At 36.4% G+C, this 16,853-nt stretch overlaps 1 protein-coding gene across 1 annotated transcript in view; it reads left to right on the top strand.

Moving 5' to 3' along the window:
* Nucleotides 1-16,853, top strand: part of LOC120631423 (apoptosis-stimulating of p53 protein 1) — a 395,044-nt gene that overhangs the window by 92,960 nt on the left and 285,231 nt on the right. The window contains exon 3 of the mRNA XM_039901000.1: nucleotides 13,279-13,432. Coding sequence (XP_039756934.1) covers nucleotides 13,279-13,432 — 154 coding nt within the window. The remainder of the gene's footprint in view (nucleotides 1-13,278; nucleotides 13,433-16,853) is intronic.

Here is a 16,853-nt window from a genome sequence, read left to right as displayed (position 1 = left end):
GCGGTCCCCTGGCACAGAGGAACATTGATTGGAGAATAATTTTATTTTAGTCCTGTTACAAGGACTATTATTTATTACGTAATCGAATGGGTAAAAAATCTCACACTAAGCAATTCGTTCATAAGAGGGTTCTCTTGATCAACGCGGCAATCGTTGAATAATAAGACGGCCGACTGGCGCAGTGGGCAGCGACCTTGCTTTCTGAGTCCAAGGCCGTGGGTTCGATTCCCACGACTGGAATATATTTATGTGATGAACATGTATGTTTTTCAGTGTCTGGGTGTTTATCTGTACCTATATTATAAGTATTTATGTATATTATTTATAGAAATATTCATCAGTCATCTTAGTACCCGTAACACAAGCAATCGTGTATTGTCGTAGTATATTTATTTATTTCTTTCTTGTAATTCAATACATGTAAAATTATAAGCTATGGGCCTCATAAGAAGGCTCAGAATCACAGCGGGCGATGGAAGATGCTAGATGGCGATGTGCGTATTGTCGTAGTTTATTTATTTATTTATTTATTTAATTATCAGTAGACTCTTATAAATGGAAAGTACTGCCTGGATGAGCGATTAGGTTAAATCTACATGATATTCCGCTACAGTGGCACAAATACTTGATGTATACGCCCTAAAACGACTGGAAACTTGTCGGCCCTTCCGAGGGACTGTTTGCATAGTAATTCTACTAGTATATTGTGTACTTGGCTTAGTTGTAAGCCTGAAATTAATTCAAAACGCTGGTTATCCTCATGCAATGGGGGCAATTTGCATATATATTTTACTAAAGGCTAAGCTTTGATAGGTATTTTTCCTAATTGGCAATCGGCAAGTGCAGATAGTACTAAAATTGTAATGGAAAAGCGCGTCTGTTCGTTTGTTTTTGATAAAACAATAACTGATAACATATGCCGCAACGAAAAACGGCATCTTCCTTATCGCCGTCATGCCACCGTCTTTTCGAATATATATTTTTAATTATTTTATCACGAAACTTTTTTCCTTTTTAAGATTTTGCTTAATATTTTTTTTATTAAGTTAGTGGTGCGTGCTGGGATACGATATCGAGCCCCTAAAGTAAAGCCAAAGACCTAACCACTCGGCTATCACGACTACACTCACCTATGTGCGGTTTTTACCTAACAAATTCTAACATTTGCCTTAATGTTGTCAATTATATCATACATCTGCTGTTTTATATTATTTATGAACTATGCCAATTCGGCTCAACCATTTGAACAATCTTGACGAAATTCGGTCAAGTGATAGCTTGCATTCTCTGGATGAACATACTCGTAGCATTGAGCGCTGAAATTATATAAAAACATTCTTACAGAACATTCCTCCACAAGCTCATTTCTTATTTCTCTAATATAAAAGTAAAATAATTTATTTTAGACACGAAAATTAATTTATTCTTATTATCCGTCAGCGAGCCGTTAAGTTATTTATTGAGTAGTTTTCGCTGTAATATATTCTGTAAGTTTGATTCCTTAAGGGTTATATAATAAGCTAGCTGTCCCTGCGAACTTCGTAATGTTGTATTTTAATACTTATTATCCTATTCCGGACTAAGAGAAATAAAAAAAAACATATTTCATAAATATTGGTGCAGCCGTTCTGAGCCGTGAGTTATAAATGGTGTAACTAACACAACTTCCTTATATATATAGAAGTGAACTTGTGGTGGTAGCTAGTATTGGGATAGTTAAGAAATTTACTCTAGGAGTTGCATACACTTGCATATAGAGTGAGAAATAATTAAGTGGGTAAGAATGTAAATTTTATATGTGGTCGTTACTTAAGTTCTTGTTGAGCATTTCACCCCTCTTATTACATTAAGTAAATATGCAATGCAATGCATTAAGCAATTATACTCTGGAACAATCTGCCTGCTGAAATCCGTGGAAGTAGTTCCCTTCCGATATTTAAGAGTCGTCTGAAGGACTACTACCTCTCTTTGAGTGATGAAATTTGAAGTAGATTCTTTATATTCTTTTTTTTTTTTTTAATTGTGTGTTAAAATCTACTTATATATATTATGTTTGTTATATATTTATATATATTATGTATATTTTCTATTTATATATCATGTATATTTTATATATTACGTATATTTATTTAAATTATATATGTATTTGTATCTTTACATTTTGGTATTTATGTATATCTATCAAAACTCTTGGCACTATCCCGTTCTCTTGCTGTAAGTCCTATCTACAAAGGTTGCCTGTAAGAGATTGCTTGCAGCAATAAGGCCGCCTTTGCATGTCTACATTGTGTACTGTATACTCCTTACTGTTTCTTTTCCTGTATGTTATACGTGCAATAAATTGTTTCTTCTTCTTTCTTAAGTAGATATAATATATGGAACTGCCTCGAACACGATAGCCGAAAATCAATCCCCGGGTTGGGTGTAGAATTTAGTGTAGAGTTTTCTATCCATATTCTTTTAGTACCAGCCCAAAATTTGGTAATTGGGCTTTATAGACCTTCATGCTTTGGAGCGCAAGTTAAGACGTTTTTCCAGTTTAGAAGCTATTTTTAACTTACAACTAGAACAGGATATACCAGTCCGATTGGAAAAGCGTGTTGGGTCTAGGCGCTGAATAAGGCTCAGGGCATAAGAGAGGAAATCTTTGCCCAGCTGCATGGCTTGCATGGACCAGAGAAAAAGTTTTGTCCTACGATTCTATCCCCTGACAAGGGATACAATTAAAGAGTCCACCTGCCAAAGCCCGGCAACAGGGAATAGAAGTTTACCCCCGTTTATTTTTTGGATATTATTTCAACTCATCCAAAGCTCGGAGAGTTGATAAAGCTTTTATTTTATTCCACTACAAGTTAGCCCTTGGTAACCTCACCTGGTGGAAAGTGATGATTCAGACTAAGATGGTAACGGGGTAACCTGTTAGGGAGGTAGTCATACCTCTAATCGGTTTTTAAGCGAAATTGCACCGCTTCTTTGTCGGTAGGTTGGTAACTAGCCACGGCAAAAGCCTCCCACCAGACCAGATCAGAGAAAATTCGAAGAATCGAATCCGGGACCTCCTAGTTAAACTTACAGCGCTCACCGTTGCGCCCGGGAGCTCGTCACTCGCTGAGCTGTGGGAGAAGATCAAATTTTGTCCTTTTCCTTGGCCGAAAAATATCTCCTGCAGATGCTAGCCGTGCAGTAGTGGAATATGGATAAGCTGGGGATGATGTTAACGTTAACCGTCTAGGTTGAGATTTAATAATATTGACGAATAAATGAATGAAGGAATGAATACATTTTTATTGTACACCACATAAACATACAGAAAAATTGCTAATACAAATATAACGCAAAGTATACAATTTGGCGGACTTACATACATATATACATACGCACATAGCGATCTCTTCCAGGCAACCAATGGCGTAACAACAGCTCAAGAAGATACCTCTCTTCATATATGTGGTATATATATATATATAATATATATAGTATTTATGTATACAATAAACAAATAAATATATATATATATATATATAATATATATATATATATATATATATATATATATATATATATATATATATTATATAGACAAAACTTACAATGTTTAAGATAAAATACAATAATTGGTTTACCATTGGCGGAGAAATCGATAAACAAGTCGTTTATCAATTTCTATCGAAGAACCGTCTTTGAAGTCAGTAGAAAATACTCTTTAAAGTGAAACTATTCTCACATTATACACATTATCTAGACAAACTGGCATGTATTATCCCAAGCTGTAAGCTTAACTTTAATTGTATGACCGTATATAAGTTGAATTCAAGCGTGAACTAGCTCAAAAGCTTTGTAAGAAATCAGCCCTTTTCAAGGAATATTCTACAGCGCATAACTTTATATGCGTATGACGACTTGTACAATTGATTTTCCCAGCATTTCGGATTCCTTACTTAAATGGTAAAAGGAAAACCCTTACAATGCTGCCTCTTACATCTGTCTGTCGATGTTTCTATTGACTTGAATATTTAAGCAGGTATGCAGCCTCCCAGCAACCCTCGTAGCTTTTCATTTAAGTAAATAAATAATTGACTTTGTCTCTAGTGTCACTTACACCTATGTTGCAGGATTATTTTAGCAATATAGTGTGCGGAAAACTTACGATATCATAGTTGAAATTTCGCAGTCCATATGTTTTAACCAAAATATAAAGTAAGGTTAGGTTGAAAAAATTTATAGTTATGGGAACTTATATTTTATTCAGTAATAAAAATTTCCTATTAAATGATAAAGCTGGGATGGTTGCCGTTTCTAAAAACTGTGTCTTAGTTTCCAATTATCGCTCCTTTGCAAATGCCCTAGGATCTTCGCAAAAACTCTGTTTCTCTGTTATCATGCGACTCATATAACCATTACCGCCGACTAAAGTGTTTGTTGCCGGCTAAAACAAATTCCACTTTTTAAAGTTTATGTTTATTTTCTCATTTTTATGCAGGAAAACGTGCTTTTAAATTGAAATTGTATGATATTTTGTTAAATTATTAAATTGGATGCATTTTATTTTAATGGCACATTTAACTGCAATAAAATGCGCAGTATGTTATCTGTTTGTTTTACCTATGTTCAGCTGCACTGCAGAAATATGTTTCAAAAAATAGCACTTGTAGGTCACCTTTGTATGGCTTGATCTTTTAACTAATCTTGGTGAGACGACACTAGGATCTAATTTTACGACCGATGTTCCAATTGCATCGGGCGTCGCCGCCACATTATTTCCGGTCGACACGCGTTGACGTCACAACCATAGAGACGTCATTTCCGTTGTGAACATGTAAGTATAGGCGGTATTGCCAGCGAAATATACCAACTAAATATATATGAGATAAATATTTATTTTGGTAAAAATTTATTTCATAATTTATTGGTTTTAAGACGCCGAAAGCTCAGTAATTGCTCTTTTTCAACATTAATAATTTGCAATTTTACATTCATTTTCCTATCTTGTGAGAGATGAAAGCGGAACCGGATTCTTCCAAGCAACCTTGTCATTATTATAAACTCATAAATTGTAGAGTAACTTCGCTGTAATATACTTATGTGTTTTAAAGCATTGTTTAAACTTATGCACTGATAGGTCCAAAATTTCCTTAGGAATCATATTATAAATGCATAATATATTAATCGGTCAATAGCTTATATTATCTACTACTGGATATAGGCGTTCGGCAGTAAGCTACGGTAGCAAAATAAATATCGCTTCGTTTATGAGGCTGAGTGGTTTATACTTTGGTGATGTGGCCCTAATGAAATTTTAGTGGTTATAGAGAGAGAGACAGAAAATTACTTGAGAGATGCAGATTTTCACTAGGGCCTAACGATTTTGTGAATGATTTTAGTGGTGGTATTTTTGAAAATGGAATAAAACATAAATTTATTTGAAATTAGAATACCTAGTCAAAATACTGATTTACATTATTCAAATACCACAACAGCTAGTTATGCTCATAAATAACAAAGGAGTCTGAGTTTAGACCGTTTTGTCGTAAGTATTTACTATTACCTAAACGTGTATGTATTACTTACCACTCATTTTTTTTTATTGAGCACGTTGTATAAAAATTATAAATAGAACCGTGGTCCTTTATTTGCATATCCGTGTTATTAATACTTCGGAGTCTTTATGTTATTCTGAGCAGCTTTAAGCACTCTTGTCGCGCATTCATATATAAAATAGAGCGGTGTAATTGAAAAGCTAATGAATAGCAAGTTAGCAACTCAGTACTCAGCCGCAAATACGATTATGTTAATGGTTTTCGATGAATTGACGTTGAATTGCACATTACCCGGGCTGAACAGTGGACGTTGGTTTGCCTTATGATATTGCTGTTTTTTTAAACAGCCGCGTTGGTTTTGTGGTTTGCTTGTTTAACTACTGATAACGACAAAGACCTAGGTCGTATCTTTGCGCAGTCTGAGCCTCTCACTAGACAGAAGTGTATTAGATTTCGATTTTTGGATGGACACTTGCCGATAACAACCTGAGGGGTTGTTACGGCGTCACCGGGGGAGTGGGGCGAGCCCGAGAGCTCGCCATGAGTAGAGCGCCAAGGCTCGATGATATCGGAGGGGAAGTAGGAGACGTCAACCCGAGGTTGCCTACTTCGAGGACCATCTGAACTGTATTAAAAAATGCATTCGTTTTTATATCAAAATATCCACCGACACAATGTCATGATAATTGGATTTGAATCAAACTAATTTTAATTATTTCTTGAAAACTATTTATGAATCAAAATAAGAATCATTAGCACATTTCTTAAAATACATATCAATTTAATAAGACATCTGACACATATCAAGTAAAGTTATCAAATTTTAATTATTTACCCACTTTCCAAAAGATTTGAACACTAACCTTATACGTTAAGTTTTCTGGTATTCTCAGAATGCCAAAACCAAAACAGTTTTGAAGACACGTTGTGCCCAAATAACGTGGGATAGAAGCAGTGGCGTGCACTTCATACACGCACAAAAGCACTGCAAACCAAAATTATTTTATATAAGTCGTATTGGATTATTGTTTTAGCCGTTTCATGCAATTTTCCTACTATATGCATACCCTGGTAAGAGACCCAGTGTACGCCACTGGATAGAAGAAGATATGGTACAGAAGAAGACGTTTATCTGGCAGCTCAACTGAATTTTTTGTAGAACCAAAATTACGCGTCCAATAATAAGTTTATTCTATAAATATAACCGATTACGCTATTCTGGTCCTACCTATACTAAATATACCAACGAACGTTAAGAGGTAATGGTTCCAATAAGGCCACTTTCCACCAGGTGGCGCACACGAGGCGGTGTTTGCACCTCGCTGCACCCATTACTTTTAAAGTTTCTTGAAATAGCTTGTCGCTTGCAATTTTTACTTTACGTTACGGTGGAAATAAGATAACCCAGGAAAATGGGGTAATGTTCTTCACTAGAGTGAAGATTTTAGTTCGAAAGATCAATTTCCAGAATTCTACAGTTTAGAGAATAATAATAGACTTAAGAATTGTACTTAAGAGGGATACTTAAACTTACACACAGACTCAAGCAAATAAGATATATTTGAGCGAGAAAAGCTGTGATAGCAGTGGACGTCTATCGGTTGATATGATGATGGTAAGTGATGATGCAGTCTAAGATGGTAACGGGATAACCTGTTAGGGGCATGGCAGTTATATTAAATCCCCACTATTCGAATACTAAAAAAGGTTCCACATAATTTAAATTTGTTTTTGGTAGAGTGACTGTTATTTAGATGTGTTTGGTTTTTAGTAGATTTAACTCAAAGACTTACAAAACAGTTCAAACGAGATTAAGTTATTTGTACGACAAACAAGACAGATTTTGCGTGTTTTATTCTACACTCTGTAGATATCAGCTTAAGCCATCAAGCCTGGCTAAGAACCTTAGAGTATCACTACGTCGATTTAAACTCTAGTTTATTTAATTTCAAGAACCAATCGTTGCAAAAATGATCATACAGCAATACGTACCCATTGCATTATAAAGGTCTCACACAATAAATCAGCGAGATGTCAACGTCTAGAGGCCACATTGTCCCGTCAAACGTTTGTTATACGTGCGGGATAAAGTACCTATAGTTGTAAAGCAAATCAGCCAATTGGGATGGCTAAGGAACTTTGAACTAAGTTGAAAACTTAATGCCAATGCCAAATCATATGGAACATTGTTTTTTTTTCATTGCACCGCTGTACTCGTTAATTGTCATGAATACCCGATAATAAATAGGTACGTAAAAACACATCAGCATGTCTAGTTCATCGCTTCATAAATAAAATCTAGATTATGAAGTGTAAACATAAGTCATATTCCTTTCTATGTTTATGACTAGACGGTTAATGCATTTGTTTAAACTTGCGTATTTTACATTGATGCAGTGTTTGGTCTGATCACTATATTCCTATATCCCATGAGTGAATAGATGTGAATGTGTCTTTTATTGACTTTTTTATAAGGGGGTGACGATGTGTCATAATTAACATAACTGATGAAAGCCAAAACTGATGGCTTCATGTTCTGTCCGAAGCAGAGGAGTGAATGACGCCTCTTACTGAACTCCAAGTTGGTACTAAGAATTTGTTGATTGAAAAACAAATACAGCTAATACTTTAGTAGTAAGCATGTCTATGGACCCCAAGGTCCACCTTGGGGTCCATAGACATGCTTACTACTAGACAAATTAGCCTGTCTATCTTTAGGTTTATAACATCTCATTGCAATAAATAGATCAATGTAGAAGACTAACTAGAACACGACTTCAAAATGTCACGTTTTCGACGGCGATTCTTGCAAAATATCTATAACAATATTATGGTCTGTTACAGTGAAAGGATCGATCCGCTTCAGTGGTTTTGTATATTATCTTTATAATGGAAATATGACTTTTGCAGCAATAATAACAGCACTTAAGGTTGCCCTTTCCACGTTATTTAACATACAAACACAGTCGGATTATCTAGATCCTAAACGAAGTTAAAAATTAATATTTTCACGAGCTACATTCAAAATTATTTTTCTTATATTTAAAATAAAATATGTAAAATAGAAAATACATAACTAAATACTAATATCGGCAATAAGTTGCACTGTCGACGCGTTTCCATATAAACATAATTTTACGTTTGCATTGTATGTAGTCAACAGACAGCGGTGACAGCGTTGACACCTATGGTCACCATGGACTCTCCTGTTCAAGAAGCGCTGGTCGCTTCTCTCGCCATAGCACCATCAACGACATCATCCGACGATCTCTTGCTACCGCTCACGTACCAGCTGTATTAGAACCTATTGGTTTGGCGCGGAGCGATGGCAGGCATTGGAGGCTTGGAAGGTCACTTCTGTGGGATGCAACTTGTGTTGAACCCTAGCTGCATCACACATCCAGGCCACCTCGTCAATGGTAGGTGCGGCTGCTACCAGTGCCGAGCAGGCCAAGAGGCGTAAATATGAAAACCTAGATAGCAGCTTCATTTTTGTGCCTTTTGGAGTAGAGACTTTGGGACCGTGGGGTCCGGAGGCAAGAGCCTTTTTCAAAGAATTATCGAAAAGGGTTATCGAGTCTACCGGTGATCCTAGAGCGGGCAGTTACCTTGGCCAACGAATAAGTTTGGCCATCCAAAGGGGCAATGCTGCCAGCATCTTAGGAACTGTGCCTCGCTGCGGTGGTTTCGAGGAAGTTTTAGATTTTATTTAGTTTTAAATAGTTTATTTTAGGTTATATTTATAAAACAATTATTTTAAAGAATAAAAGAAAATTACGTCTAAGCTGTTAAAGAATAAGTAATTTGTTAATATATTCGATTTTTATGTAGTCAACTACTATTATAGATTCTAATATTATCATTAGAAACATTCCAGAGACTAATATAATAAATTTTGTTTGACAAGTTATCACCGTTGAAACTTCACTTGAAGAAAGAAATTCTGTAAAAAAAAACTGGTTAACTTTAAACATATACATACCTTCTACCTGTTAAGAAATGAAATAACGTTCATATAAAGTACGTTATTTCATTTCTAGCAGCGCATACGCACCAGCAGGAAATATCGTCCAGCGTACTCTTAAATTGCATATCGAAACTGTAATTTGTAGAAGGCTCAAACTTAAATCAATACAGTTTGCGTAATTTGATCTGAAATTATTCAGCTTCTATATCGCCTTATTTACAAATTATAATAATACTAGCTGTTGCCCGCGACTTCGTCTGCGTTTGATTTTGTTTTTAAAGTATTCAGTATCGCTAAGCCTTAAATGAGTATAGTAGTATATATATATATATATATATGTATAACATGTGACTGTCAATTAATTATAGACAAATAATTTGCAATAAAATAAAATTGCGACTATAATTAAAGATTTAAGCTATCCTATCTCTTAAGTTGGACCAGACTGCTCACGGTTTAATTCAAAATCGGTTAAGTAGTTTAGGAGTCTATCGCGGACAAACATCGTGACAGGAGATTTATATATATTAAGATAAATCTTTTTTATGGACTTGTGTGTTAGTAATACAGCCATACACTAAAAGCTAAAAACAAAACCTTATTCTACTTTAAAGAATAGCATTTATACCTCCCCTGACGCATGTACACCATCCTAGCAACAGCAGCTGGCCAGCCTGCATGCCAGTGTACTGGGGAGGGTGTTGGTGCTACTCATGAGGTAATAATAAACTATTTACCTTATTGTTTATCGTGGATGGTGCGGTCTTATAGTTCATTATCATCATGTAATGTTCTTTCTTTGAATGTTTCATAGCGTATAACTCCGGCCAGAGGGAAAAGTAATAATTCAAAATTAATGTCAAGCAAGCATATTATTACTTCTTTCAAAGACTTTCGTCCTAGGGGTTACTGAAACTGAGAAAACGTTATATTATATAGTAGGTTAGAAAAATTGTTTGAAAATTTATGTTTTAGAAAATTCAGTTTTCAGTAATAAACTGATTTTATTATTATTATTTATTATTAAGCATTTTTAAAACGTCAAGTCCGTCTGTTGGTAAAGACCTACTACCGGTTCCGAGGGCAAATTCTACTTACTACTAATAAAACTCTTGAGTTAACTTTTCCCAAAATTATTAAATTTAACAATTATTATTATATCTTAAGGGAGCGGCTTGATTCCAAGCAACTTTATCATTGAAATAATGTCAGTTTCAACACAATTTATGCATTGGTTGGTCTAAAATTACCTTTGGGCTACACGCATTGAAATAGCATGGTGGGCCTTAGCTTTTAAATCATGATTCGTTTCGAAAAGCTAAGTCCCACCATGCTGTGGAACATGCGAGTAGGAGAGCAAAGTTATTCAGATTCATCATCTACCAATTACCGGGCCACCACAGGTCACGGATCTCCTCTCGGTATGAGAAGGCTTTAGGCCGTAGTTCTACTACGCTGGCCAAGTACGGATTGGTAGACTAGGCTCCGACGATTAGGTAGCCGCTATTACCTTACTATAGTCGTAAAAATGTAATAGGCCCGTTTTGACATTTGTGCAAGACCATAGAATGTAACTTGGAACGAAACTGAAAGAAACAATAAAATAAAAATCAATTACATACAGTGTTTTAAAAAATACGTAAATTTTTTTGGAACGTTAAATAATATGAAAGAATATATCGCTAATATTCTTTTTGCGCTTACTTTATAGTAGCATGAAATTTATAATTGTTGCGAAACGTTCCGAAAACAGTTACGTTCTCAGTCTATTTTTTTTTTATACTAGAGCTGTAACCATTTTTTTACAGAATATCGAAATTAAATATTGTGTAGTTATCTTTACTGCAAAGAATGAGCTTGGTTCTCAAAATGGGTTCTAAATAATGAGTCTGAGTTGATGTATCTGACCAAGCGGCACATGACTAAAGCGTCCCGCGCGCACTGCGCAGTTTTTCGTTCCTCAAGTTGACTGGGCGCTCGTTTAAGTTTGATATACATATATTGTTTACTATTACGTTTACTATTATAGCTCTTCTATTTTGGAAATTAATTTAAACATAGTGATTTGACTCGATTTTTGTGTTTGTTGTTATATAGTACTAACTCTGTTTCAACATGTTGAAAAGTGGACGTATAATCAACAGCCAGTCACGCGTATTGGTTGTGAAGTTAAAGGAATACTTTGAACTAACGAACACTTTACAATACATAATAATATCAATCAAGTACTGATACAAACTTGAATTGATTTATCGTGAGTATCGAGTCCCGAGTCTTATGGTTCCATAACTAGTTACGTCGCGATGACAAATGTCAAAACGGGCCTATTACATTTTTACGACTATAGATGTTTGATAATATTATAATATCCTTGTAAGTAGAACAGTTTATGCGATCTAATTTGATTATGTATACCTTCATTACTGCGGCTCCCTTTAGACGCAAAGTAAATGTCAAACTATCTAGAAAAAGTTTTATAGAGTTCTTGCATTCACACATTTATAGGTTTTATTACATTAAGTTTAAGGTACAGTTTTATGTGAGCCTACTTTAATCTCGTAACCTGAAGTTGTAAAAGCTATTCGTTAGCGCTGACACTCGATAGACAGACGAAAGTGCTAACTTATCTATTGATTCTGCGGCTGTGAATGTATTTATATTAGTTGATTTGCATTGCGATAAAGTCAATTAATTAACAAGCGATAACTGTCTCTTTGTTAGAATGATTGGTAAATGGTCAGCGTTTGGCAAGTGCATGTAATTCAAACTGTGATTGACTATTAAGAGTTTTTGACTAGCGTTCTAGATCATTTATCATCAGTCTTGTTACGTGCTTTTGCTGGGCACCGGCCTCCTCTGTCATAGATAGGGAAATAAAGCACTACCTCACCGCGCTGTTCCAGGGCGGGTTGGAGGGCTTAAATTATTTTTATCACGTGTAAGTGGTACTAACCGGGTCCAATGGCTTAACGTGCTCTCCGAGCCACTAGGTTCGGAATTGCCAATTTTCTAACTCTGGGCTTGTACTAAAAGACACAGAACAAAACTCCTCAATTAATGGCTCTAGGTACAGCAGGTAGGGCCATAAACGTCATTTCTTACCTTCCCTTCTAAGTTATAATGTATGTTTATTTAAGCAATCCTGTTCTGACTTCCAAACTTAGAGATTTATATCTTGGGAGTCAATTCCTTCCTATATAACTGGTACAGATAGGCAAAAGGAAAAAATACAGAAAGATACTTCAAATAAAATAAAATCGGCCAACTGCGAGTTGGACACGCGCACAAAGGGTTCCTTACCATCTATAAAAACGTCAAGAAAATCATGTCTGTTGTATGTGAGCTTAAATATTTACTTTATTCTATTTTTTAGTATTTATTGTTATATCGGCAACAGAACTACATCATGATATCAAGCCATTACCTGCACACTACAGGGCACGGGTGTCCTCCCACATTGAGAAGGGATCCGTAGTCCACCACGCTGGCCCAGTTCGGATTGGTGGACTTTACACAAGTTCGAGAACATTATGGTTTGCAGGTTTCCTCACGAGGTTTTCCTTTTTCTTTGAAGCAAGTGATATTTTAATTGCTTAAAATGCACATAACTTGGAAAAGTTAAAGGTGCAGGAATTCGAACTCGCCCCCTGAAAGTGAAGTCGAAGTCCTACCCAATAGGCTATCACGGCTTCTTTTTCCCTTTGGGTACGGAACCCTAAAAAATATATAACTTAATTAAATATCCTAGTTGTAACTCTTCGTTTCTTGTTATAGATGATAGTGCGAGTGTGGTGCGAAACCGGCGCGGGATGGTCTCCGACGCCGGTGCCCGTGACGCCGCACACCACCAGCCGCGACGTACTCGACTGCTGCCGCGACCCGGGCGACGAGCCTTGCCTGCTCCTCAGCGTGCATCCTCATCATGGAGGTATCTAGTATTTAATATAATTTTTTATGCTGTTGATCAACAAATTTTAAAAATTACCTTTAGTAGCGACCTCCTCCACGGCCCTGATTCTCCTTCACAACCCTGAATATCAGATTACTACTGACAATAATATACGATCAAGAAACCTACCAGGATATACGATCATCCTTGGCAAAGCGTCTCCACGGGAGAAGACGAAGTCCCCGACTTCTGACATCATCAGGACGTGGGCTCCACACCACGTCCTCGGAGGCATGAGGACAATATTAGTCATGTACACGGTTTATGAATGTTCTTAATTCCGTGGAATTATCATAAATAAGAAGGTAAAATTATTTATTTAAATTCACGATAATATAAACTATATTTAGCCATTGAAAAACTATTGCTATTCTATTAAACAAAATAACTGTTTCCCTTGGACATATAGGTGTATAACTTGCGGTAATGCAAATATAAAACAAGACTGCGGTACTTATTGTAAAGTTAAACACACGGAAATTAATATCTTGGATTATGAACCTTAATGCAATGTAATAATTTTCACGTTACGATCACAGAGAAAGTATGAAGTAAAAGGTTATTACTAAAACTGTTCCCTACAATATAATGAGAACCGACCCTCCCTTTACACGGTACATAACTAATTGAAGCGATTTAGTTATGTAGTGTAATTAACATACTATTATGTTACTAATATGTCACGTCGGTAAGACAACAAAGTGGTAATTGCTAAATGATTACGCATTCCTTGTGGCGCATCACAATGTTGACGTGCTTAATTCCGTTATTGGATACACCTTGTGTTGTTGATGAGTATGTTAATTTACCTATAATGCTTTGATACCCGTCAAAATGGAGTCCCGTCAAAATTAGGGGCGAAAAAAAGGAGCGGTGACAGTCGAAGCCCTTACTGCTAGGACAAGCCATCTGCTTGGGAGCTAGGTTGACCTCAGCAACTCTAACTTTCCCGAGCTATGTGCGTTGTAAGTTTTATATAACTTGCATTAACGTTGAAGGAAAATATCGTGACATAATCGGAATACCTAAGAGTTCTCAAAGGCTTGTGAAGTCTGTTCATGCACATTTGGCCAGCGTGGTAGACCATGGCCTAAACCTTTCTCATTCTGCCAGGAGATCCATGACCTTTAGTGTGCCGGTTGATAATGATGACCTGTTAGAATAAGGTCTTCCAGGAACAGTGGGGAGTGCTGTTGTCATATAAGTGGGAGTCCTGGTTTCATCCACTACCAGTTTGAGTGATTTTCATTTGCGATTTTTTTCTGGTCTGATCTGGCGGGACGAGGGGTGACGACACTTCAGAATACAGTTATCAGCAATTCTCCTATCCCTGCGTGTATCCAATGAGGCGACTGAGGAAATATTACGCAGAACGTAGCAACGTCAGTTTCTGTGTTACTACAACCATCTACTGCGAACACCACCCTGAACCATTCTGTTGGGTAAGGGCTTCCTAGCAGAGCACTGTTATATGCTATTATTGATGATGATGATCTGATTGGAGGCCCCGGCTAGATACGACTCTTTTATGCTACCATGCGATTTGGTCTTCCGGTACAAGGCTGCGTGAAAACCGATTAGAGGTTTAATATACTGACATATCCTTTACAAGTTAGCCCGGTACCATGTAAGACTGCAGTATCGCTTAGAACCAGGGGAATGTGTAGGGCTTACATGTAGTTGAATACATTAAATGAGTTAAACGGCCGGTATGGTGTCTTTAGGCAGCTGGTAGTACAGCTTTTTGTGACAGAGCTGGTACGGGGAAGTACAAAGATGCGGATTTTGGCCGTAATGCAGCATTGTTACAATACTGTGTTCCGGTGTGAAGGGCGTGGTTGCCAGTGTAATTACAGTCATAATATGAGGCTTAACACCTATGCGTCTGGTTAATGGACACATGACGGAATATTGCAGGACATGTGACGTTCCTGCCCTTGTGTAAACTAGTGTAAGCTCGGTTTATAGGCGACATTTTCTTGGTCTGACAATTACAACTCAAAAAGAAAACAGTACTGTACGGTCCTGGTACAGTATTCACACACTCTGTATTGTTTCAAACGGTTCTGGATAATAATCTCTACTTATTTAATAAATAACAATCATAGTCACGAGGCATAGTAAATATTATCAAAGAAGATATGCAAATTTATACCGTTGGCACAAAATCCTTCGCAGATAACGTGCAAAAACTGATAGCATAATGTTGTCAACATAAACTATTCCCACAAAAAGCCCCGCTACGTTACGGAGATGTCACTTTAATTCGCCCTAACAGTACTTGATGGGCCTTCCCTGTCGCAAATCGCCGTGAGATAGGGAACGTAATGTAGATAGGTACCTATTACAAGTCCCATATAAACGGTATCTAAACGATAACTAATTTGCGATATAAAACCGACTACTCTTGTGAGATCTTATAAGTAAGACGTCTCAATTTTGTTTGAATTCAGTTCGACTCAAGAAAAGGTAGTTTTACATTTACATTTATCTCAAAGTAATACTTTCTTTATTCAAATAGCTATCTCTATAGAAATAAGGAATAAGGATCACGAAGTCCTAGGTTCATTAATTGGGGACTTAGTTGGATATTAATAGGCTGACGATAGTGCTGATGACAAGTATAGTATTGCGGTTATCAACATGGTAACCAACGGATGTCCACTGCTAGACATAGACACAGTAATTATATTAAAGCAGTATGAAACTACGAACACACACACACAGATTCACGCACACACGAGGCCCACAGCTATTATCGCAGGATTTTAGTCAGAGGTACTAGCTTAGGGGCCTTATATAATTTACTGTAACAGGTCTTATATAAGGAGTTCCAGATATCCTGGCTTAGTGTAGTTATTACGACCCTCATCTTAAAATCCAATGCTTCTTTCTTAGTTTCACCGTTTATGTTTTAATATAAAGTAGTCTACTTGGTCCCTATGTAACCTAAATTGGCTCAGCCGTTCCGATGGCAGAATAGCAACAATTTTAATGCCAAATCCTAAAAAGAAATCGTTTAATTAATCATAAAATTAACGGTATGATTTCTTTAACATCTAAACAAATTATCACCATCACCTCAATTCATATATATGTAAAAGTACCTCAGTGTCTGAAGACCGAATCTTCGAATAGTGTTTCTTGCAAATTCCCATGGGATTTTATCGTAATCTAATACAAAAACTAAATTAATACGTGTTTAATATATTTTGCTGTGATAGGTCTTTTATAAGCTTGTTGAGTGTTGGGAGTGCTGACTTATGGCTCGGATTTATTGTGTTCGCTAACTATGGGTATAAACATTCTCAATGCAAGCGGATGGACAGAGCTATGCCTGGAGTGTCACATCAGGAATGAGAAGATCCGTACACTCTAAAAAAAAATTGGTTATTCCTAA

This window comes from Pararge aegeria, chromosome 18 (genome assembly GCF_905163445.1).
Source record: "Pararge aegeria chromosome 18, ilParAegt1.1, whole genome shotgun sequence".
Taxonomy (NCBI): Eukaryota; Metazoa; Arthropoda; class Insecta; order Lepidoptera; family Nymphalidae; genus Pararge; species Pararge aegeria.
This window is presented reverse-complemented; position numbering and strand designations above follow the sequence as displayed.